Consider the following 25935-nt stretch of genomic DNA (forward strand, 5'->3'; position numbering starts at 1 on the left):
GAAGCTTGACAGCCCATGTTCAACTGTTTGGTACCCAGGCAGAACCAGATGCTGAAGGTGGCGCATGCATCTGGAGTTTGGATGCCCATACTTTCTCTTCTCCCTTTTTCTCTTGTAATTAAATATTTAAAGAAGCTTAAAAATCAGGATGTGGTCGTACCAGATCCAGGCTTGCTCAAATTTATGCTTTTCGGTATTTTTGCAAAATGAATAAAAACACATACCAGTGTGTATAGAAAATGCCCACAGCAACAGCATGTTTCTGAGCTGTTTGCTATATATTGAGATTGTGCTTTACCTTGTTCTTTCAATAAGATACAATGTTTGTTTTGTTTTGTTTTTTGGTGGTGTTTTGGTTTTTCGAGGTAGGATTTCACTCTAGCCCAGGCTGACCTGGAATTCACTGTGTAGTCTCAGGGTGGCCTCGAACTCACGGCAATCCTCCTACCTCTGCCTCTGGAGTGCTGGGATTAAAGGCGTGCATCACCCCGCCTGGCAAGATATGTTTTTTAAAAAGAGATGGCTTAGTGGTTAAGGTGCTTGCCTGCAAAGCCTAAGGACCCAGGTTCAATTTCCCAGATCCCACGTAAGCCAGGTGCAGAAGGGGCACATGCATCTGGAGTTTGTTTGCAGTGGCTAGGGACCCTGGCACGCCCATTCTCTCTCTACTTGCAAATAAATAAAAATTTTAAAATAAAAGAACAAATACATATATTAAAAAATTATGTATTTGTTTACACGGTGTGCCTGCATGTGCATATTGTGGATGGCAGAGGACAAGCTCAGGTGTAAGGCCTCAGGCATGTCCTGGTTGAGTCAGCCAGCCTCTCATTGGCCTGGAGCTTGATTAGGCTAGACTGCTGGCCAGTGAGCCCCAAGGATCCTGTCCGTCTTTTCTACAAAGGGATTATAGTCAGATGTCTGGTAGTTTTATATAGGTGCTAGGACGCTAGTGAGGCAAGCACTTGATTGACTGAACCATCTCCTCAGCCCAGGCTGACCTGAAATTCACTATGTAGTCTCAGGGTGGCCTCGAACTCATGGCGATCCTCCTACCTCTGCCTCCCGAGTGCTGGGATTAAAGGCGTGTGCCACCATGCCCAGCTTAAAAATAAAGTTTTTATTTATTTATTAGAGAGAGAAAAGGAACGCATGAGCATGCCAGGGCCTCCAGCCACTGCAAAGGAACTTCAGACTCATGCACCAACCTTGTGCATCTGGCTTATGTGGGACCTGGAGAATCAAACCTGGCTCCTTAGGCTTCACAGGCACGCGCCTTAACTGCTAAGCCATCTCTCCAGCTCAGCACCATTACTTTAACTGAAGTTATTTACCTATTAAAGATAGTGCCTGAAGTTTCTGAAGTGTGCTTGGTTTGTGGTGTGGATTTAGGACTTTGGCTTGTGGCCTCTGTGTCTGCCTGGTTCTTTAAGACAGGTTCCAACTTCTCCCATTATGGAACTTCCCCTGGATCTGCAAGCTTCAGTAAGTATCCCTCTGTAACTGTGCCTGGTCTGGAAGTTCATCTCAGCGAACCTGAAGCTGTCTGCTACACCTGTAGTAGATTCTGGCATCTACTACTGACGGTTACTCCAACTTAACATACCAATCTAAAACTTCAACATTAGAACCTGCATATGAAAGAGAACATGGGACGTTCGGCTTTCAGAGTCTAGGTCACTTCACAGTATATTTTCCAGATTCATACATTTTTTTAGTCACTTGTTGTATGACAAAGTACCTCACAAAATCAACTTGAGGAAGGAATGATTTATCTTGGCCCATGATTTGAGGAGGTATAATTCACCATGGTGGTAAAAGTACAGTGGCCGGAGTCAGGGAGCACAGTGATGAATCCTGGTGCCCACTTGTTCCCTCATTTGTTATTCAGCCCAGGACCCCAGCCCTGGGAACAATACTCCCTTATACTCAGTGGTCTTCCCATCTCCGTGAGGCCTCTGAAAACACAGATACATCCAGAGGTTTGTCTCCCAAATCCCATCAGGTGGGCAAGATTAGCTACCACACACGAATTTTCTCACCTGAGGCCCAACCCTAATATGAGTAGGAAGGAAGTCAATAATGGAACACATTTCAGGAGTACAAGACCAAATGCTGCCGCCTGGGGACAAGTCTGGACTGGGTTGCATTTTTAGAATGGTTTTAGGCAACGTTTTGGCATTTGTTTCCTTGTTTTTGTAGGTTTTTTTTTTTTTTTTTGGAAGTAAGGTCTTACTGTAGCCCAGGCTGACATGGAACTCACTGTGTAGTCTCAGGCTGGCTCCAAACTCACAGGGATCTCCCTACCTCGGCCTAGTTAGTGCCAGGATCACGGGCGTACGCCACCATGTTATTTATTTACTCAGCAGAAAGAGGCAGAGGGAGGGAATAGGTGCACCAGGGCCTCCAGCTGCTGTAAACGAAGTCCAGACACGTGTCCCCTTGTGCATCTGGCTTATGGGGTCCTAGAGAATCGAACCTGGGTCCTTTGGCTGTTTAGGCAAGTGCCTTAACTGCTAAGACATCTCTCCAGCCCCTTTTTTCTCCCTCCTCCTTCCTTCCTTGTACAGGCTCATGAACACGTTCGTGCACGTGTGTATGGCGGCCAGAGGTCAGCATCAGGTGCCTTCTTCAGTTACTCTGCAGCTTACTTGTACGACAGGGTCTTACTGAACCTAGAACTCACCAGTTTCGCTAGACTAGCTAGCCAGAAGTCACAGGGAGCCTCCCGTCTCTGTCTTCCCATTACTGGGATTACAAGCGCCATGCTCAACTTTAAAAAAATATATATATTTTGTTAGCAGAGAGAAGAGAGAACGGACGTGCCAGGACCTCCAACTACTGCAAACTCCAGATGCATGCGCCCCAATGTGCTTCTGGCTTTACGTGGGTCCTGGAGAGTCCAGGTCATTAGGCTTTGCAGGCAAGCTAAGCCATCTCCAGGCCATGCTCAGCTTTTATATGGATGCTGGGGATCCAAGCTTCCATTCTCAGGCTTACATGGCAAGCACTTGACTCTGAGCTATCTCCTCAGTTCATAAAAGGCTCTTCCACTGGATGCCTCAGTTCACTTATGCTAACCTTGGATCTCAGGCACTATGTACTTGGTCCAGGCCACATGGAGAAGCCACACACACATGGTTTTGTCAGAAACACACACAGAGGACGTGTCAGAGCCTATAGCTGCTGCAAACTCCAGATGCATGTGCCACCTTTGGCCTCTGGCTTTGTACTAGGGGATCGGACCTGGGTCCTTTGGCTTTGCAGGCAAGCACCTTAACTGCTGAGCCATCTCTCCAGCATGTCAAATATGTTTTAAAAGAGACATTAATACAGCATATTTAAAATAGTTATTTGCACCTGTTTGTGTGTGTGTGCATTGTGGTGTTTTGCTGCTGTAAATGAATTCTCTTCCCGCTCTAAGTGAATGGATGGAGAGTTGAACTGGGCCATAGACTTTGCAAGTAAGTGACTTTACCTGCTGAGCCTTCTCCCTGACCCCTGACACTTTATTTATTTATTTTGTTTTTTTGAGGTAGGGACTCACTCTAGCTCAGGCTGACCTGGAATTCACTATGTAGTCTCAGGGTGGCCTTGAACTGATGGCGATCCTCCTACCTCTGCCTCCCAAGTGCTAGGATTAAAGGTGTGTGCCACCATGCCTGACACTTTATTTTTTGAGAGAATGGGCGTGCCAGGACCTGCAGCCTGTTGCGAATGAATTCCAGACATGCTCGCTCTCTCTTCCCTGTGGCGCATGTGTGACACTGTTTGCCTGTGTCACTGCATCTGGCTATGTGGTACCTGGAGATTTGAACAAGAGATCTCAGGCTTCGTAGGTAAGTGCCTTAGCTGCTAAGCCATTCTCCCCAGACCCTGACACTTTTCATATTGAAATGTAAACATGACCCACTAGTCTCTCTAACTGTAATTAGTGATTCCTCCCAAATAACACACGTTTCTTCACTATGGTTTAGAAAATAGTTCAGGGCCTGCTGTAGCGGCTCAGGCTTTTAATCCAAGCTCTTCGGAGGCTCAAGGACTGCCATGAGTTCAAGGCCAAGCAGGCTACAGTGAGTTCCAGTTCAGTCTAGGCTATAGTGAGACCTGCTTCAAAAAAATTTTTTTTTGAGCTTGTTATACCTCTAAGAACTATCTTTTGGAGTGTGTGTAGAGAGTGTGTGCTTGGTATGTGATGTGTGTTGTGTGTACACGTGTCTGAAGCTACATGTTCCCTGTGTGCACACACGTGGATGTGAGAGAATGTCAAGTGTCCTGCACTTGTGTTCATCTGCCTGTTTCCTTGAGACAGTGTCTCTTCACTCAATCCAGACCTGCCATTTCCCCCATTTTCCCACCAGCAATCCTCCAGTCTCCCACCCCACACAGGGCTGGAGTTATAGACATGCATGTCCATGTCCAACTGTTAAAATGGGGGCTGGGGAATCAAACTGTGCGGTTTTAGGCCTGATCAGTTCCTCTTGCTTGTGCAGCAAATGTTCTTAACCAAGAAGCCATCTCCTTGGCCTCTTTTTTGTTTTCCAAGGTAGGGACTCACTGTAGCCCACGCTGAGCTGGGATTTGCTCTGCAGTCCTGGGCTGGCCTGGAGCTCACAGCGATCCTCCTACCTCTGCCTCCTGAGTGTTGGAATTAAAGGCGTGTGCCACTATACCCCGCTCCCCGGTCTCTTTAAGATAATTTTATTAAAACACTGTGTTTATATTTAAAAAATGAGGTATGAAAGACAAATAGTACGTCCTTATTTATTGAGAGATACCTGGTGGAGAGTCATCAGGTATGCCCGCGTGGCACACGGTGATGAAGCTGATTTAACTGGTTTCCGATTTCTGCTTTGTGCCCAGAGCATTACATTCATGCAGTACTGGCAGGAAGCAATGAGGTTCTTAAATCTGTCCTCTTCATAAAAGCAATGTAATGCCAGAAGCATTCAGCTGGAGTCTTTTTCTACTGTTTTTGGATATATGATGTTCTAATGTTAGGAAATCAAGCCCAAGTCTAGGAAATTTAAACATTATTTGTGACATACAAAACTCCTATGTACATATATATATATATATAGTAGTTATACCATTTTGTTTCCCCCCCTATTTTTAAGTTGAAATTCTCTATGATTTGTAGTTGTCCTAAGCATAGCATCTCCAGCCAAGGGACACCGCATTATCCATGGTGGTGGCAGAGCCGCTGAACGCTAGTTAGAGGCCCAGGGACTTATCTGTAGGCTTCCTCTCTTCTGGAATATCATCAGCATCTTCCCCACAGAGCTTCACCTCAGGAGTAGTTATGGTAGAGGCAGTAGTAAGTGGAGGAGGAATCGTCGTCTGTGGGGTGACAGTGTGTCCAAACCCTTGGTACTGACCCATCGGTGAAGGTGGCATAGAAGATGTAGCAGAAATTGCATCCTGTGACGATGATGACAACAAGCTTGTATGCTCATTTTGGTCTTGATCCTCAGGAAAAAACTTCTTGCGAGGACGCCCTCTCACTGTCCTTCCTTTAAAGGAATATTAAGGTTTCCACATCAGCTAGATATTTTTATCATTATACACTTCCTATTCTAAAAACACACTTCCAACTTCACCCTCCTCCTCTTTAAATCTAGAAAGCCTATACCATGGTATTGTTTTACATTGCTTTCCTATATTTCTTTTTCAAGGTAGAGTCTTGCTTTAGCCCAGACTGGCCTGGAATTTAGGCAGTCTTAGGCTGGCCTATAACTCACAGTGATCCTCCTACCTCTACCTTCCTAGTGCTGGATTAAAGGCGCGTGCCACTACGCCTAGGCTTTCTTCTTATTTTTTAAAAAAATTAATTTATTTACTTTAAAAAATTATTTTAGGCCAGGCGTGATGGCACATGACTTTAATCCCAGCACATGGAAGGCAGAGGTAGTAGGATTACCATGAGTCTGAGGCCACCCTGAGACTACATAGTGAATTCCAGGTCAGCCTGAGCTAGAGCAAGACCCTACCTCAGAAAACAACAACAACAACAACAACAAAAAATTATTTGAGAGAGAAAGGAAGAGGCAGAAGAGAATGGGCGCACCAGGGGCTCCAGCCACTACAAACGAACTCCAGACTCATGCACCCCCTTGTGCATCTGGCTTATGTGGGTCCTGGTGACTCGAACCGGGGTCCTTAGGCTTCACAAGCGAATGCCTTAACCGCTAAACCATTTCCCCAGTCCCCTATTTATTTACTTTTAAGAGAGAGAGCGAGAGAGAGAATGAGAATGGGTGTGCCAGGGCATCCAGCCACTGCAAATGAACTTCCAGATGCATGCACCACCATGTGCATCTGGCTTATGTGGGTACTGGGGAACTGATCCTAGGTCCTAAGGCTTCGTAAACAAGTGCCTTAACCACTAAGTCATCTCTCCAGCCCTGTTTTCTTATGGTTTTGAAAAATATTTTGTTATTCATTTATTTAAGAGAGATAGAATGGACATGCATGGGCCTCCAGCCAGTGCAAGCAAACTCCAGATATATGTGCCACCTTGTGCATCTATCTGGCTTACACAGGTCCCAGAAAGTCGAACTTGGGTCCTTTGGCTTCGCAGTCCCTTAACTGGGGTAGAGAGATGGCTTAGCCATTAAGGCATTTGCCTGCAAAACTAAAGGACCCACACATTAGCCAGATGCACAAGGGGGCACATGCATCTAGAATTCGTTTGTGGTGGCTGGAGGCCTTGGAGCACCCATTTTCTCTCTATCTCTGTCCTGCTTCCTCTGTCAAGTAAATAAATAAATAAAAATAAAATATCAGAGCCAGGCGTGGTGGCATATGCCTTTAATCCCAGTGCTCGGGAGGCAGAGGTAGGAGTATTGCCGTGAGTTCGAGGCCACCCTGAGACTACATAGTGAATTCCAGGTCAACGTGGGCCAGAGTGAGACCCTACCTCAAAAAATAAAATAAATAAAATAAAATAAAATAAAATATTAAAGAGTATATTTAAAAATAAATTCTTGGGCTGGAGGTGAATCCAGGTCAGCCTGGGGCTAGAGACCCTATCTTGAAAAACCTAAATAAATAAATAAATAAATAAAAATGTTATTCGCTCACTTGGGGGGAAGGTGCAGGAGAGAGAGAGAGAATGGGCAATGCAGGCCCTCTTGCTGTTGCAAATGGACTTCAGATGCATGTGTATCTGTCTTCAAGTGGGTAATGGGAAATCAAACCCAAGTCTTAAAGCTTTGCAAGCCAAGTGTGTTAACCACTGAGCCATCTCCCCAGGTCTGTTTCTCATTTTTAAAAAAACATTTATTTGAGAGAGAGAAACAAAATGGGCATGCCAGGGCCTCTAGCCACTGCTAACAAACTCCAGACACATGTGCCACTTTGTGCACTTGCCTTAGGTGGGTACGGGGAATTGACTCTGGGTCCTTAGGCTTCGCAGGCAAGTGCCTTAACTGCTAATCCATCTCTCCAGCCCCATTTCTCATTTTAAAAAAAATTTTTTTTGTTTTATTTTTATTTATTTGATAGTGACAGAGAGAGAAAGAGGCAGATAGGGAGAGGAGAGAGAGAGAATGGGCGTGCCAGGGCCTCCAGCCACTGCAAACGAACTCCAGACGCTTGCGCCCTCATGTGCATCTGGCTAACGTGGGACCTGGGGAATCGAGCCTTGAACCGGGATCCTTAGGTTTCACAGGCAAGCGCTTAACTGCTAAGCCATCTCTCCAGCCCCGTTTCTCATTTTTAAAATAGCTAGTATATTACCTTACCAGAAGAAATACGAGAGCCTGCGTATTTATAAGAACTAAATGGCCAGTACTCACCTACATGCCTTACTTGTTCAGAAATGTCATCCCTGATGTCTGAGACGTCCCACATAGCAAGAAAAGAATCAAAGCACGAACCCTCTTCGGCCTCTTGCACATACGGTTTGTATGAAAACGTGTAATGGTGAGCCACAGCGGCAAAGAACATTTCAATACAAATAATGAAATCCTACAAGCAGCAGCAAAAATATCAGACATCTTGTTTCCAAATTGCTAACTTTCAGTGCTTTTCAAAGGTACTTAAATCATAAATATTTTTTAAAATTCTAGATTATATACTTTTTTTTTGTTTTCCAAAATAATTTTTTACTTCATCATAAAATGACAATCCAAGATTAAAATCTCTTTTGCATTAAACCTTTATCAAGTGTGGCAAAAGCACACTGTACTCTCAATCCACTAACACAGGACCGAAAGAAAAGCTGCAGACAGAAGTGGTTGGAAGAAGAAATACGTGTCAGTAAGCACCGCGCAGTTCTTGGGCGTTGCAGCTGTCTCCCAGCTGTGCCTGGACGTGCGCAGGGCTAGGGGTGACAGCAGGGGGGGTTCGATTCAGGTGTCCCCCATGAGCATACGTGTTCTGAATGCTAGATTCCCAGCTGGTACCAACTTGGGAACTGGAGCCTCCTGAATGCAGTGTCCTGTGGGGGCGGGCTTGTAAGTGTTATATAAGCCAACTGCCCCTTCCAAGTGGGTGATGGGCACTCCTGCTGCTGTGGTCCACCTGATGCTGGCCAGGAGGTGATGTCCACCCTCTGCTCATACCATCGTTTTCCCTGCCACCATGGAGGTTCCCCTTGAGTCTGTAAGCCAAAGTAAACTCTTTCCTCCCACAAGCTGTTCTTGGGTGTTTTCTGCCAGTAGCTCAAAGGTGACGGCAACCGCGTGCGGCAGTGCTTAGCAAGCAGTAAAGCCCTGCGTTGGGGCAGCATGACTTACTTGGAGTCCTGTGGCCACAGCTTCCACACTTTGCCATTCCCAGGTATGTTTGTCAGAAATAACACCGACTTTTACCAACAGTGCAATGACTACTGCTTGCCTGTGTATTAGAGAAGGTAAATGCCAAATCTGTATCAAGCATAAGATGAGCAGTTGTTTGAAAAGTTCACCACTGAAAAGCTACACACTAAGCTGGACAGATGACTTAGTGGTTGTTAGGCTTTGCAGGCAAGTGGCTTAACCACTGAGAAGTCTCTCCACTTTTAAAAAGTAGAGATATTGGGGCTGGAGAGTGGGTAAAGCATTTACCTGTGAAACCAAAGGACCCAGATTCTATTCCCCAGAACCCACATAAATCAGATGCACAAGGGGCACATGCGACTAGACTTCGTTTGCAGAGGCTGGAGACCCTGGCGTACCCATTCTCTCTCTGCCTCTCTTCTTGCAAATAAATAAATAAATAAATAAATAAATAAATAAATAAATAAATAGATAAATAAAATGTTTTAAAAAGTAAAGATATTATATCCATTTCTGCCTTAACACTATTTCTTTGTTGTTGTTCAGCTTTTGGTTATGAGACGGATCTTACAACATAGCTTGGGCCGGCCTGTAACTGGCAGTCCTGCCTCAAGGCGTCCAAGTGCTAAGACGACAGACATTCACCCACCGCCCCTGGCTTTCTAGTACCACTATTTAAGAAGTGTTCCACAATCAACAACTTTATAACCAGTCATGAAAATGAGATTTAAGAAACAGCAACACTTACCAAAAAGATACAAAAACTACCAGCTTTACACAGAGAAACTTGCCAACCGGCTGTATGGGACTCAGCTCCTCCTTTAGCGCCTTGTAGAACAGCAGCAGGCAGTACATGGCGAACTGGAGACAGAACCGCCTTGCTCAGTGAGTCAGCAGACGCCGAGCGCTCCGGTTGGAAGCCGGTGCGCGGTACACGGAAATGTTACAGGTTAAATAGTCTAGGCTTTATTATTCTGGTTTTTTTTCCCTCTTTCCTCGAGGTAGGGTCTCACTCTAGCTCAGGCTGACGTGGGATTCACTATGTAATCTCAGGGTCCTTGAACTCTTGGCGATCCTCCTACCTCTGCATCCAAGTACTGAGATTAACGGTGTGCCGGGAGCCTTTAATCCCGGAGACGGAGATAAGAGGATCACCTTGAGTTCAAGGCCATCCTGTGATTATTTAGTGAATTCCAGGTCAGCCTGAGCTAGAGTGAGACCCTACCTCGAAAAACAACAATAAAAACTGATTCTTAAGATGAAACCATTTTCTTCCTTTTCACTTCTTTCCTTTCCTCACCCCCCATCTTCTTTAGCTGTTGTTTCTTGCTCCAGCCCAGGCTGACCTCAGACTCACAGTGAATCTCCTAACTACCTCCTGAATGCTTGGAGTACCAGCACGCCCAGCCTTTTTTTTTTTTTTTTTGTTTTTGAGGCAGTCCTTGCTCTACCCCCGGCTGATGTAGTTAGTCTAAGGCTGGCTGTGAACTCACAGTGATCCTCCTATCTCGGCTTCCCAAATGCTGACATTAGAGGTATGTGCCACCACCCCTACCTAATTTTTAAAATATTTATTTGAGAGAGAGAAAGAGATTGGGTGCACCAGAGCCTCCAGCCACTGCAAACAAACTCCAGGTGCATGCACCAGCCTTTGTATCTGCCTTACATGGGTTCTGGAGAATCGAACCTGGGTCCTTAGACTTCATAGGCAAGTACCTTAACTACATAGTGAATTCCAAGTCAGCCTGAGCTAGAGTGAGACCCTACCTTGAAAAACAAAACAAAACAAAACAAAAATTAATTATGGAAACTAACTTAACTTAAGAATAATTTACTTACCAATTGTGACAAGTTATTTACTATGATCAAGTAGGTCCAAGCATTTGAGAAACTAAAGTTTCCTTCATCATACACACCAAGTAACTCACAAATGCTACAAAAAAATAAGGTAAAATTGAGACTTTAAGATTAACCAAACATATATTTTATTGTTTAATTAATTATTATTTTTTTGATGCTATTGTTTTTCAAGGTAGGGTCTCGCTCTGGCTCAGGTGCCCATTCTCTACCTCTTTCTCCTTCTCTCTTTCTCTCAAATAAATAAATAAAAATATTTAAAAAAGAAATAAAAATAGGGCTTATTTTTCTAAGACAGTAGTCCCATGATACTCTCAGTTAACAATGTAGAAAGTGAATCCATGTAAGTAACCCAAGCAGAGGGGCATACGACAGTGCACGCAGTAGTTTCTGTAAGGCTGTGTGAATGTTAATGCTTGATGACGACTGTGCCAGGGATGGTGGTGCGTGTCTGTAACGCGGCTCCAGAGATGCAGAGTTGGGAGGATTGTGAGTTCCAGGTCAGCCTGGGCTACACAGTACGATTCTCTCAAAACAATCGAAAAGAAGACAAAGTAAAGATAAATGAATGAATGGACGAATAAATAAATAAAAGAAAAAGGAGCATGTCCCTCCCCCAGGTGTTTTATAGCACGTGCAGCAAAGGATGTGAACCTGTGGTGATTCTGTACCTGTAGATGGTCACATTATTTATCATGATAGAGCAGAACGCATTATATACAGTTGTCTTAGAGCAAATTGGATTTGTAGTGTAGACAAAAATATTTTTCTTTTCTTTAAAAACATTTTTTTTCCTTGCTCTAGCCCAGACTGACTTGGAATTCACTATGTAGTCCCAGGCTGGCCTCAAACTCACAGCAATCCTACCTCTGTCTCCCAAATGCTGGAATTATGTACCACTAAGCCCAGCCTAAAAAAAAATATTTATTTATTTATGAGGGGAGAGAGAGAGAATGGGCCTGTCTGGGCCTCTTGCCACTGCAAGTAAACTCCAAATGCAAGTGCCACTTTTTGCACTTGGCTTTACGCGGGCACTGCGGAACTGAACTCATGCTGCCAGGCTTTGACAACAAGCACCTGTAACTGCTCAGGCGTCTCCCTAGCCCCAGTAGGAAGAGTGGACAGAACTGAGCCTGAGCTAGTAGGCTTTGTAAGCAAGTGCCCATAGCTGCTAAGCCATCTCTTTAGCCCCTCTTTTATTTATTTATTTTGAGGCAGGGTCTCACTCTAGCTCAGGCTGACTTAGAATGCACTCTGCATTCCCAGGCTGGTCTTGAACTCATAGTGATCCTCCACTCTGGGCCTAAATTTTTTAAAATTATTTGTGAGAAAGTTGGAGAGAAAAGGGAGAGTATGGGTGTCCCAAGGCCTCTTGCTATTGCAAGTGAGCTCCAGATTACATCCACCACTTTGTGCATCTGTGTTACATGGGTACTGGGAACTGAACCTGGACCAGCAGGCTTTGCAAAGTACCTTTAACTACTGAACCATCTCCCCAGCCCACAACCCTGTTTTTCCTTTTCTTAAAAAAAAAAAAATAACAACTTCCATCATTATAAACAATATCCCATGATAATGCCCTCCCTCCCCCCACTTCCCCTTTGAAACTCCACTCTCCATCATATCCCCTCCTTCTCTCAATCAGTCTCTTTTATTTTGATGTCATGATCTTTTCCTCCTATTATGATGGTCTTGTGTAGATAGTGTCAGGCACTGTGAGGTCATGGATATCCAGGCCATTTTGTGTCTGACAACCCTGTTTTTCTATTTATTTTTTCCCACACAAGAACATGGAGGTTTTCAAAACAATAAACAATGGGAATCTGTATACTTACAGAGCAGTTATGGTGGTAAATGGTCTGACTACTGTATATTGTAATACGCCCAGTTTGCATCTAAATAGCAAGACCCTGAAAAATAAAAAGAATTCAGCATTTCAACTATACAACAAAATAGCACCAGAACATCCTTAAGAGTCTCTAAGTTAAAATCACTTTTACAAATGACAGCAAATTTATATTGAACTCCTCCAATTTAGTCATCCTAAATGGCGATGGGGGAGGAATGAGAATGGCTGCAGGGAAATGACATGAATGCCATTTCCAAACTGTCTGCGAGCTGTGACTTTTGAACTGTCCCCTCAGCTCCACAGCAGTGCCACACAGGACCAAAGGAGGCAGGCCGCTGCTATAGTTGGATCAGCACTGCTCCAAGGTTCCTGGCCTGGAAGGCTTGGTCCTCAGCCCATGGCACTATTGGGAGTGGCTCCTCTGGTTAGGTAGGGCCTTGCAGGAGGAAGGTAGGTCGCTGGAGGTCATGCCCTCCAAGGTCAGTCTTTTCCTGTCTGATTTCTGGCTGCCATCATAGGAAGAGGCCACCACCTCCTCCACATGCTCCTTCCACAAAGTAACCCAAAGTGACAGGACCAAGCAATCGGACACACATGCACTCAAAGTTCCAGAAAGAGAGCAGGGGAGGCGAAACCTGAAGCAATGATTCTGTGATCTTTTCAAAACCCACGAGACATGGAATCTATAAATTGAGACACAGTGGAAATCAAATAGGATTCAATGTAAAATACTTTAGCTGGAGAGACGGCTCAGTGGTTAAGGCACTTGCCTACAAAGCCTAACAACCCTGGTTTGATTCCCTAGTACTCACGTAAATCCAGATGCACTAAGTGGTACATGCATCTGGAGCTTGTTTGTAGAGGATAGATGCCCTGGTGTGCCCATTCTGTCTCTCTTTGCTAGTAAATGAATAAAATAAAATACTTAACGGTGAAAGCACAGAATTTCAGAGGTTAAAGGGTGCTCTCTCTCTCTCACTGAGGCAAACATCAGCCTCCCGAGGTCTTACGAGTGATTTCTAAAGGGACTCCTCGGTTATGAACGTCAAACACACTTGGGATCCCACCACCTCTCACCAGTGCCACCCATGGGGAACCAAACCTTTTTAGAACACGAGCCTTTGAGAACACGCAGTGTAGCCACCTCCTATATTAACGCCTAAGCTGATTACTATGGTTCCAAACATTCAATTTACCTTGTCTAATCTCTCCTTTATCCCTGCTTCCCTCTGTGAGTGGTCAAGAACTACCGGTTCAATGGGATTTTATTATCTTTCCTTTCTATCCCAACTTCATCACTTCCTTTCAGTTTATCTCACAAAATGACTTCCCCCATCTTTGGATTTTCCTCTTTATAATGTATTTTTATTTTTTTCCCCACCTCCTACAATGTATTTTTTTTTTTTTTTTTTTTGGTTTTTCAAGGTAGGGTCTCACTCTGGTCCAGGCTGACCTGGAATTAACTCTGTAGTCTCAGGGTGGCCTCGAACTCATGGCGATCCTCCTACCTCTGCCTCCCGAGTGCTGGGATTAAAGGCGTGCGCCACCACGCCCGGCTCTACAATGTATTTTTAAAAAGTATTTTATACACACTCAGAAGGCAAGCGCCTTAACCACTGGGCCACCTCTCTAGTCCCCAATTTTTTTTGGCTTATTTATTTGGGTTTTTCAAGGTAGGGTCTCACTCTAACTCAGGCTGACCCAAAATTTACTATGTAGTCTCAGGGTGGCCTTGAACTTATGGCAATCCTCCTACCTCTGTCTCTCAAGTGCTAGGATTAAAGGCATGCACCACCACAACTGGCTTCCCAATGTATTTTTTTTGAGGTAGAGTCTCACTCTAGCCCAGGCTAACCTGGAATTCGCTAGTAGTGTCAGGGTGGCCTCGAACTCATGGTGATCCTCAGTGTTGGGATTACAGGCGTGTGCCACCATGCCTGGCCCAATGTATTTTTCATGGCATTGCAAAATTAGTATTTCTAAAATCTTTCTTTTGAATGTTTGTCAGCTATAAAATGTCCTGTGGATCCTGTAACGGTGAATCTTCAGTCGACTTAGAGGGATTTAGGGCCAGCAGGGAAACATACGCCCGGGTGTGCCTGAATGCTTCTAGGGAAGCCTCACACTGCAGGCCCCAAACGTGAGCACCACCAGTCCACGGGCTGGGGTCTGGCGTGAATGACAAGGGCGAAGTGAGCTGCACGCTGGCGCTTGTCTCTCTCTGCTTCATGACTGCGGCTGCGATGCGACCTCACACCCCCGCCCCTGCCTTTCCTGCCAGAATGAACTGAACGCGGAGTATTAGAGCCAAAATAATACGCATTTAGAGTGCACTGGCAGTGACGAGAGGTCTTGGCATAGTCACTTTCTATCCTTGAAAAAAATAAATGAACTATTCAAAGAAGAAAAATAACAAGACCCTTTTCTTAAAAACTGCATTCTTATCCTCTAATTGAAAGCTGTGACATATACTACCTTCCTTTACTGTCTCACATGAACATCTACTAAGGGAACTAAATATATTTTGGCAGAACACTGTTCTTTAAGCTTCCAGTTTCGTATCATATGCTGTGTGCTCACCTGGAGTGTTTTCCTCTCAAGTCCTTTTACTAGCTGTATGACCCTGTGAAAGATCTGTAGGTCCCAGCTTTTTGAGGTAGGGTTTTGTTTTTTTGGGGGGGGGCTCTTTTTGAGGTAGGGTCTCACTCTAGCTCAGGCTGACCTGGAATTCACCCTGTAGTCTTAGGGTGGCCTCTAACTCACAGCAATCCTCCTACTTCTGCCTCCCAAGTGCTGGGACTAAAGGCATGCACCAGCACGTTCAGCTTAAAAAATATTTTTATTTATTTGCAAACAGAGAGAGATAGAAGAGAAATTGAGATGATGGGTGCACCAAGGGCTGTAGCTATTGCAAACCAACTCCAGATGCACGTGCCAATTTGTGCATCCGACTTTACGTGAGTATTGGGGAATCAAACCAGAGTTGTTCGGCTTTGTAGACAAGTGCCTTAAAAACTGAGCCATCTCTCCAGCCTGATATAATGTTTTCTAAGGTTTCACTGTGCAATCCGTGGTTGAACTTTTCTATTTGGATGGGCAGTGTAAAAACAAAATGACCCAACGAAACCTCCCAACATGTGGATCGTGAAAACTGCATTTTGTTAGCTTCCAACTGGACCATGCACTAAACGAGTAGGCGCTCTCCCCTACTGCTTCCGCCCTGTTTGCAGCCGCGCAGGGGAGGCAGACGTGCACAATTCTGCTGGGTAGGATGGGGAGGCATACTTACTCTCCCATGGCCCAGGCGGGGAGGCAGCACAGAGGAGGGTAATGCTTCTGCTGGTCTTTGGCCTCAAGGATTAATATCAGATTCGGGTAGCGGCTAGTTAGGTAATTGGTAAGGAATATCATGAAGTTGTAAATGACGTAGGCTTCATAACACTCTCGGCAGGTGTCCACATATATTGCAATCTTGGGATATTTCAAAGCTACCCACTATGAAAAAGCACAGATGTTAAAGTTGTATTGCCTAGAGGAAATGAATTATCACTCCAATTCATGGTACACTCACAAAAACCAAACTTTTTTTTTTTTTCCCCCCGAGGTAGGGTCTTACTCTGGCCCAGGCTGACCTAGAATTCACTATGTAGTCTCAGGGTAGCCTCGAACTCACGGTGATCCTCCTACCTCTGCCTCCCTAGTGCTGGGATTAAAGGCCTGCGTCACCACACCTGGCACAAAAATCTAACTTCTAAACCTGAGAGACTTTTAAACCTGTCTTACTATATACTTAACAGTCAACTCTCTAACAATTATGGATACCAGATAACCCAGAATGACTTCATGAGCGTGTGTGTGTGCGTGTGCGCTCGTGTGCGTATGTGCGCGCGTATACATGGTGTTGAGGACTTAACTCTTACCAGTGAGAGCTGCATTCCCAGCCCTGTGAAAGGAGCTTGGAGAAGCAACCATCTCACAGAGAGCTACTGAAAACATAAGTGGTGTACAACGAACATGAAAAGGTAATTACTTCAGTTCTCCCAAATAGCCTAAAACCTTTTTTAGCAGGTGCACAGAAAATGCTGCTAAAATTGCTGGGTGTGGTGGCACACATCTTTAATCCCAACGCTCAGGAGGCAGAGGAAGGAGGATCACCATGAGTTTGAGGCCACCCTGAGACTACACAGTGAACTCCAGGTCAGCCTGAGCCAGAGTGAGACCTTACCTTGAAAAACAAAACAAACAAACAAACAAAAAGCTGCTAAAGACGCTTTCTTCATATCTGATAACATTTACTCAGTAATTGTTATCTATTGTATGTGGAAAGTATTTTTCCTTTTGATACAAAGAAAAGACAGAAAATGAAAAATATGGTAATGCACTATCTGCTTCCATGGGTTCAGTAATCTTGGCACAAAAAGTTGATTGAACCAGGGGTTGGAGAAATGGCTTAGAGGTTAAAGGTACATGGTCACAAAACTTGAGGGTTTGATTCCTTAGTACCCATGTACAGCCAGATGCAAAAGTGGTGCATCTCGGGCTGGAAGTATTGCTTAGTGGTTAAGGCATTTGCCTGCAAAGCCAAAGGACCCAGGTTCGATTCCCCAGGAACCATGTTAGCCAGATGCACTAGGGGGCGCCCACATCTAGAATTCATTTGCAGTGGGTGGAGGCCCTAGTACACCCATTCTCTCTCTGTTAAATACATAAATAAATAAATAATTTTTTTTTCTAATTTTTAATTTATTTATTTGAGAGCGACAGACACAGAGAGAAAGACAGATAGAGGGAGAGAGAGAGAATGGGCGCGCCAGGGCTTCCAGCCTCTGCAAACGAACTCCAGACGCGTGCGCCCCCTTGTGCATCTGGCTAACGTGGGACCTGGGGAACCGAGCCTCGAACCGGGGTCCTTAGGCTTCACAGGCAAGCGCCTAACCGCTAAGCCATCTCTCCAGCCCAAATAAATAAAATTTTTTAAAGTGGTGCATGTCTAGAGTTTGTTTGCAGTGGCAAGAGTCCCTGATGTGTCCATTCTCTTTCTCTTCCCAAATAAACAAATATTTATAAACATGTGAGGCTGGAGAGATGGTTTAGTGGTTAAGGCGCTTGCCTGCGAAGCCTAAGGACCCATGTTCAATTCTTCAGCTCCCACGTAAGCCAGACACACAAGGTGATGCAAGCATGGAAGGCTGCAAGTGTGCACAAGGTCTGGAGTGCGATGACAGTGGCTGGAGGCCCTGGCACACCAATCTCTCTCCCTCCCCCTCTCTGTCTCATAAAGAAAAGGCCAGTCTGTTGGGCTTGCCTTAAAAAAAACAATAGGTGAAGCAAGCAAACAAAAACTCTGTAAACAAGTTAGTGGAACAACTGCTTACCTCACATTTATGTCACATCAGGTATTACAAGTAATCTAGAGATGATTGACAGCACAGGGAAGGATGTTCCTCGTTCCCGTGCTGACACCACTTACTTTATACAAAGCACATGCGCACCCAGAGATTTTGGTATCTGAGGTGGAGAGGTGCTTGTGGAACCTATCACTGTGGTTATGGAGGGATGGTGGTAATTTAGAATGTTACATTTGTTTAAAGAATAAGAGATGGGGACTGGAAAGATGGCTCTGCAGTTGAGGTACCTGCCTGCAAAGCCTAATGACCCAGGTTCAAGTCCCCAGTACCCACATAAAGTTAGGTGCACCAAATGGTGCATGTGCCCATGCCCTCTGTCTCTTTCTCTCTGCTTGCAAATAAATAAATGAACATATTTAAAGGGCTGGAGAGATGGCTTAGCAGTCAAGATGCATGCCTGCGAAGCCTAAGGACCCAGGTTTGATGCTCCAGGTCCCACATAAGGCAGATGCACATGGTGGCACATGTGTCTGGAGTTTGTTTGCAGTGGCTAGAGGCCTTGGTGTACCCATTCTCACTCTCTTGCTCCCTGTCTCTAATAAGTAAGTAAATAAAAATAAAATCTTTAAAAAAATTAAAGAAAAGTAGGATAGTAGTGTGAAATTTCAAGTTTAAGCAAAGAAAATAGCTACACATTTCTAAAAATTTGAACTACTTCCATTTTTATTTTTATTGCCATATTTTATCTTCTTTACCAGTCAAAGCAACTGCAACTTCTAACCTATAAATCTTAACTCTTCTTTGTCAGTAGCAGACTGTTACCACCTTATTAAGCATTCTCTAATGAGTATACTAAATATCATAAACAAATTCTTAATGAAAGCATGAAATATACTTACACTATCCAAACTGTATATGGGAACCATCCACAGAATCCTGTTTGGAAGAAAAACATAAAAATACTTTATTTCGTATTTATGCCCTAAGCCAGAAAACACTAATAATATCAAGATATATTGAGATTTGACCTTATTATTGGTTTTTGTAGCTCAGGCTGTGTGTAATGTACTAAGTGCTGTAATATCACCCACAGTGATATGGGAATCGTCAAGAGCATAAAGATGCCTGCAATAAACCATGCCTTTGTGTGTATTCCAACCTTCAAAAACAAAAGAAAACAGAAAGTGTATTAGAGTTTATATTCTGACATTAAAACAAAGCTCAAACACACATGCACACATACATTTTTTTCCCCTCTGAGGTAGGGTCTTGCTCTAGCCCAAGCTGACCTGGAATTCACTATGCATTCTCCAGCTGGCCTCAAACTCACAGCTATCCTCCTACCTCTCTCTGCCTTCTGAGTGCTGGGATTAAAGGCGTGTGCCACCACACCAGCAAGCAAATACTTTTCTTTTTTCCTTTTCTGAAAAAAATATTATTTATTTATTTGTACACCTACAGAAGAGAGAGAGAATGGATGAATGAATGGTGGGGGTGCCAGGGCCTCCAGCCACTGCAAACAACCTCCAGATGCATGTGCCACCTTGTGCATCTGGCTTTACGTGGGTCTTGGGGAACTGAACCTGGGTCTTTAGGTTTCGCAGCCAAGCGCCTTAACTTCTAAGCCATCTCTCCAGGTACTTATTTGTCTTGTTATACTTGATTTCTACATTTGGTAGTATTCAGATGTTTTAATATTTTTCTGAGAGTCAAACCTAAAAATATTGTTATGGCTTATTCCTTTCCATTCATGAAAACAAAATTTAAAAACATCTCCCAACATTTTCTTCAAATTGTTAGACATTTTACTAGGAAACTCTTGCACGTACGAAGACAATGAAGAGCCTTTACTGAGTAGCACTTAGCTAAATTCTTTACAAGTATTCTCCCTTTGAACCAGCAAAGATGACAGGTACTGTCACACTACCATATAAAGTGTGCCATAATGTCCTAGTCCTCTTGCTGTACAGAAAATGATAGACAAAATTACATTAACTCGGGATATTAAGATGAAATGGCTATTTTCTCTATATGTAGCCAAATTTAGCCTTAAACTCAAGACCCTCCTGCCTCAGCCTCTAAAGTAACTGGGATTACAGGCCAGTGTCACCAAGCCCAGTCAACACAAATAATTAATATTTATTTATCTAGGCAAATATTTATTGAGGCAGGGTCTCACTCTGTAGCCCCACGCTGACCTCGAACTCATGGTGATCCTTCTAACCTCTGAGTGATGGGTTAAAGATGTGCACTACCATGCCTGGTTTAGTTTTATTTTTATCAATTTGTGTGGAGAGAGTATGGGTGTGCCAGGGCCTATTGCCATTGCTCTCAAGTCTAGACACATGCACCACTTTGTGCATCTGGCTTTACGTGGGTACTGGGAAGCTGAGCTTGGGCTGACAGGCTTTGCAAGTGAGTGCCTTTAACTACTAAACCATCTTCCCAGCTTATTTTTTTAAGGTTACTTTTCTTTTTATTTATGAGAGAGAGGAGGGAGGGAGAGGAGGAGAGAATGGGCACCCCAGGGCCTCTAGCCATTGCAAACAAACTCCAGATGCACGTGCCACCACGCACAGCTAGCTTACATGGGACCTGGAGAATCAAACCTGGGCCCTTAGGCTTTGCAGGCATGCATTTTAACTGCTAAGCCATCTCTCCAGCCCCCCGCCCTCCCAGCTTATTTTTAAAGCAGGCTTGAAATAATTCACTTACTGTCTGGTACAAATAATTTCTCACTTATTTGAACCTCTGCTCTTTTGGAGTGGTTCTCTCTCAGTAACTTATACCAAATACCTTGACAAGAGAATCATCTTTGATTTGGTTCCTTAGAGAAAAAGTGGGCATTTAACTATAGTTTCGGGTTTTTTGAGACGTTCACAAGAAAGACAAGTCCACGGCTTTTAGGTTTACTGGTATTTTCAATACCTTTTAAAATATTTTATTTGAGAGAGAGAACAGGTGCATGAGTGGGTGTACCAGGGCCTCCTGCTACTGCAAACGAACTCTAGGCACACGTGCCATTTTGTATATAAGGCTTTACGAAGGGACTTGGGAATCGAACCCAGGCTGTCAGGTTTTGCAAACAAGTGCCTTTCACTGCTGAACACAGTAGGTTGTTTTGAATGAGATTTTTTCCCCCCTCACTAGGGTCAAAGAGTAAGAGGTAGAAAAAAATGAGACCAAGTGTGTTTCTGTAACAGGGAGTTTCTACATTAAAGTGTAGAGAATGTTTTCTGAAAAGCAGATGGAGAGAGGTTGGCGTCAGAGGTACACGTGGACTTTGTCCATTCCATTTACGGTTGAATATTCATTTCAACAACCTCTGGAAAGAATACCATAAGCATCTCGACTCTTCTCTATTTGAAAGTGACCTTTAAGAGCAGTGTTGCTAAGTAACTTTAATGTCCACATTGATTCTCATGAATACTTTAGTGCCATAAAGTAGAACTGGATGGTTCCCCTAAAAGTGGATGACGGCCCAGTGAGTAATGAAGGCCAAGCGTCCCCCCAGCATGCGGTAAGGAAAGTTTCCTTTCAAACAGTCATAAAACAAGTGTCTAGAGAAATGAGTCATCAATCTAGTCAGGAAAAATTTTAAATCCTTTACCATAGAGTAGTATTATTTTTATGCTGCAAGAGAAACAGTATCTGTCTGTAGTACCATCAATAATTTGAGTTATTGATTTTATGGTTTTCAGTTGAGCTATGCATGAGAAATGTAACCTGTTTTCTGTAATGACTTAACTATGACAACTGAGTAACTGTATATGTAAACATTAGTAGTAATTTTAATAAATTTTTAATCTTTAATTCAAATTACTTCAGCTACACTGATACCCTTAGCATTATTATTAAACTTGCCTGCCAATGAGGCTTTTTTTTTTTTGCTTGCAAAATAACTCAATTAGATTTTTTTTTAAAGATAACTTGAAGAAAGGTAAGAACCATTAAAGATAAGCACTCAGGAGTAAGTGAATGCTCCCTCAGCCCACTACTCCAAGACAGAGTAAAGCAGCAAAGACTGCCGGGCTAGGGGCTTAGTGGTTAAGGCAGCTGCTTGTGAAGCCTAAGGACACATGCTCAATCAGGACCCGAATAAGCTGGATGCATGCGTCTCGAGTCGGAGTTCATCTGCAGCAGCAGAAGGCCCTAGTAGGCCCATTCTCCCTGCCTCTTTCTCCCTCAAATAAAAATCAAATAAATAAATAAATACATTTTAAATAGGCACATGGTCACCCTGCCACACCAATGAATGTGGGCGCGTCCTACTGAAGGCATGGGAACAGATACTGGAACCTCATTATCTACTCTTAGTTCCCACTGACTTCTCACAGTGTGACTGAAGGTTGAAAGCCAAGAATCGGTTTGTCCTAAGCCAAGGTACATTTGGTGCTCAAGCTTATCTTTTTTGCCTTAGGTGTTCAGTAAAGTATCCAATTCTATCTGAGCTCCTACTGACAAGGAATGAATTGAAGCTCCAAGCCAATGACACTAGTATTTTAAAAGTGATATGAGAAGCCCGGTGTGGTGGTACACACCCTTAGTCCCAGCACAGAGGTAGGAGGATCACCACTGAGACTACAGTGAATTCCAGATCAGCCTGAGTTAGAGTGAAACCCTACCTTAAAAAAAAAAACAAAAAATGATGAGTAATTAGGACGTAGTAAATACCTACACAATTGTTGAGGGTTAAACACTTCAGATATATAGACTCATCTCATGAATAATGGATGGATGATATTGTATATAAAGCCCTTCACAGTATCTCTTCATCTACTTACGTCTCTGCTTCAGTTTTTACAACTGTAAAAATGAAAGCAATGCCTACACCCCAGTTTCTAAGATTTTTAAATAAAATCATAGCCCTATCTAAATCTTGGGGATGTGCCCTAGTCAGTGTCTCTAACCTTAAAAGCATATGGCAAAGAGCAAGGCATGGTGGCGCACGCCTTTAATCCCAGCACCTGGGAGGCAGAGAGAGGTAGGAGGATCACCGTGAGTTTGAGGCCACCGACTACATAGTGAATTCCAGGTCAGCATAAGCTAGGGTGAGACCCTACCTTGAACCTGACCCCCCCCCCAAAGAAAAGCATATGGCAAAGAGAATAATTTTGTACTCTTCAAGTACTGAGACATCCATTCCTTGGACCCATCAAGAGTCAAAATTTTCTAAACGGAAGTTGATAGACCCATTTTTCCTCTCCCAAGTGCACCCTTTCACCACATGTGCAAAGAGTTATACTCTGGATTTGCCCATTCTTCTCCACTATGATCACCAATGACCATCCTACTTGTGAACATGGACACAGCTCAAGACACTATCCTATGTCCCCCCCTTTTTTCTAAGGTAGGGTCTCTCTCTATCCCAGGCTGACTTGGAATTCACAATGTAGTCTCAGGGTGGCCTCAAACTCACAGCGATCCTCATACCTCTTTTTTTTTTTTTTAAATAAATTATTTGAGAGGTGGGGGAGAAAAAGGGTGCGCCAGGACCTCTAGCCACTGCAACAGAACTCCAGATGCAAGCACCACTTTGTGCATTTGGCATATGTGGGTACTGGAAAATCAAACCTGGTCCTTAGGATTTTCAGGCAAACATCTTAACTGCTGGGCCAATTCTCCAGCCCTTAAGTTCCTTTTCTACCTGGTATATGTTGGTGCCAGGTCTTTGCCATTCCTTCTAATTCTCCATAACTTCCAGCACCCTTGTAATTCTGGGTGCCACCTATGTTTTGACAACTCTGCTATGAACTAAACCATACTCCCCTCATTCATATGCAAAACTCAATGAAACTGGCCACAACTAGAGATAGTGCCTGTAAGCCATTATGAGGTCCTAATGGTGGGGCTAGGCCTATCTCATAGGGCTGGTAGCCTTTGGAAATGCAGGTATACACAAGGCCTGTTTCATTGCCTGGGTGCAATCATTTACTAATTCTAGTATCAGTCACTTGGGGGAGGGGGGCACAAAACTATGTTAAATCCGTACTGTGGTAGATAGTGGTAAAATTTCTGAAGAAAAATAAAGCAGGTTAAAAAAAAGATAAAACAAAGCATCTTAAGAGGAGAAGGTTATCAGGAGAAGATGCTTGTAATTCTAAAGACCTGAGGGATATAGAAGATGAATATGTTATCTGGGTTAGTGAGGACACACAATGTGGCCTGTGTTTTCGCTGGATCTGCCGCGCAGTGTAATGAGAAGGATCCAAGTAAGACATGCTGAGGACTTACTTCAGGATATTAGCAGTGGACAGTGTAGGTTAAATTTTATCTTAAATGGGCTGGAGGAGATGGCTTTGTGGTGAAGGTGCTTGCTTGCAAAGCCTGAGAACATAGGTTTGATTCCCCAGTACCCACGTAAAGCCAGATGCATATGATGGCACATGTGTCTGGAGTTCGGTAGTGGTGGCTAGAGGTCAACGTGTGCCCATTGTCTCTTCCCCCCCGTACACACACACACGTATATATGTGTCTCTCTCAAATAAATAAGATTTCATGATCTATATTTTTTTAAAAAAATATCTTAAAGGCTAGTAGATCTTTAAAACTAGCTGCGGGGCTGGAGAGATGGCTTAGTGATTAAGGCACTTGCCTGCAAAGCCAAAGGACCTAGGTTCGATTCCCCAGGACCCACATAAGCCAGATGCACAAGGTGGCACATGCATCTGGAGTTCGTTTACAGTGGCTGGAGGCCCTAGTGCGCCCATTTACACACTCTCCCTCTCTCCCTCTTTCTCTGCCAAGTAAATATTAAAAAAAAATAAATAAAACTAGTTGTGACTCACTATGAAATCTTATGTTGGAAAGGTATTATACATTTAATTAGCTTTTCTCCATGGAAATACTTCAGAGTAAGAAAATCTTATTTATATTAATAAGCTAATACCTTAATTTTGGTAGACAAATTCAAGTAATTTAAATATCACAACATACAAAGCACTTTTTGCAAAACTTTTGCTGTTTCAGAGGTAACTACAGGGCTGGGGCTGCCGCCTAGTTGAGGGTGCGCTTGCCCAGCATGTAGTAAAACCCTGGGTCACATCCCCAGCATCACATAAACTGGGTGTGGTGACACACACACCTGTGTCCCAGCACTAGGGTGGTACAGGTAAGAGAGTCAGAAGTCAAGGTCAACCTGGGGCTACCGGAGGACTTGCCACCTGCCTCAAAGGAGTGCGAGAAAGAGAGACCGAGAACTGGGTATGGTGGCACATGCCTGTAATTCTAGCACTGGCAAGGCTGAGGTAGGAGGATCGCCGCGAGTTCCGAGCCAGGCTGAGGCTCCAGGGGAAATTCCAGGTCAACCTAGGGTAGAGGAGGAAAAAGGAGGTAGCTTCCAAAGAGCAATCCTCAAAGTGATATGAAGAGTCTTTGAGTCCAGGAAGCTAGATAAAAGCCAGTATTATCGAATGCAGTTATTTGGTTTTCAAGGTAGTTTATTTGATCTGCAGTCCCTTATCTGATCAGCAGATCTGGTATCAGGAGTAAAGTTACTTCTTTTCAGGGAAAGGATGACTATCTGTGAGCCATTAATACCCTATTTTCTCCACCCGTTCCCACCTGCACCCATAGCATGAACTGAAACCAGAAAGCAGGCAGGCATTTAAATCCAACGACAGGGCTTAGAAACAAAACAAAACAACAAAACAGGATGCTTCTCAAATGCCAACTCTGGAAAGCGCAGGGCAGAAAAGAGGGGAAAGGGAGGCTCGATGCCAACAACCTGAGGTGCAAGGCAGGGCCGAGGCCGCCGGCGCAGGACCCTCTTACCTCCAACTTTTGTATTTCCCACACGCATATGGGAACCGCAACCATCACGGACAACAGGTACAGGACCACAACTAAAGGTCGGATCCACCGTCTCCAATTGTCCCAGGTACATGCGCACGGCATTTTGCCACATCAATCAGCTCCCCAAAAAAACAAAAACAAAAACCAACAACAACAAAAAAAAAACCCCAAAAACACACCCACGGAAGATAGCCGGGGGGGGGGGGGGGTGTCTGCTTGGTGAGAGAGGGGTTCTGGTCTCCCGTCGCTCCCGCGCACTGGCATGCTACGGAGGAGGCAGAGCTAGCCACAGCCGGCGCCGAGCCGCATCCTCCCCGAGCCGCCC

General features: G+C 44.1%; 1 protein-coding gene across 1 annotated transcript; it reads right to left on the bottom strand.

The window, feature by feature from the left end:
* Positions 1-4750: 4750 nt before the first annotated feature.
* Positions 4751-25935, bottom strand: Tmem184c (transmembrane protein 184C). The gene is made up of 10 exons (XM_004655941.2): positions 25590-25935; positions 18845-18975; positions 18716-18752; positions 15758-15963; positions 12455-12529; positions 10602-10695; positions 9511-9623; positions 8742-8841; positions 7800-7971; positions 4751-5513 (listed from the first exon to the last, which is right to left on the bottom strand). Exons 1-10 carry the CDS (start codon positions 25710-25712, stop codon positions 5215-5217), a joined length of 1350 nt encoding a protein of 449 aa, XP_004655998.1. The 5' UTR covers positions 25713-25935; the 3' UTR covers positions 4751-5214.

The sequence above is a fragment of the Jaculus jaculus genome, chromosome 12 (genome assembly GCF_020740685.1).
Source record: "Jaculus jaculus isolate mJacJac1 chromosome 12, mJacJac1.mat.Y.cur, whole genome shotgun sequence".
Taxonomy (NCBI): domain Eukaryota; kingdom Metazoa; phylum Chordata; class Mammalia; order Rodentia; family Dipodidae; genus Jaculus; species Jaculus jaculus.

What these genes read in the sequence shown, in the direction of transcription:
- Tmem184c (XM_004655941.2), bottom strand. Translation starts at nt 25,712, where the DNA reads ATGCCGTGCGCATGTACCTGGGACAATTGGAGACGGTGGATCCGACCT. An exon ending in CCCGCCTGGGCCATGGGAGA is followed by an intron (nt 12,530 to 15,757) that starts GTAAGTATGCCT and finishes TTTATTTTTCAG; the next exon opens with GGTCTTGCTATTTAGATGCA. An exon ending in TTTACCACCATAACTGCTCT is followed by an intron (nt 10,696 to 12,454) that starts GTAAGTATACAG and finishes ATTTTTTTGTAG; the next exon opens with CATTTGTGAGTTACTTGGTG.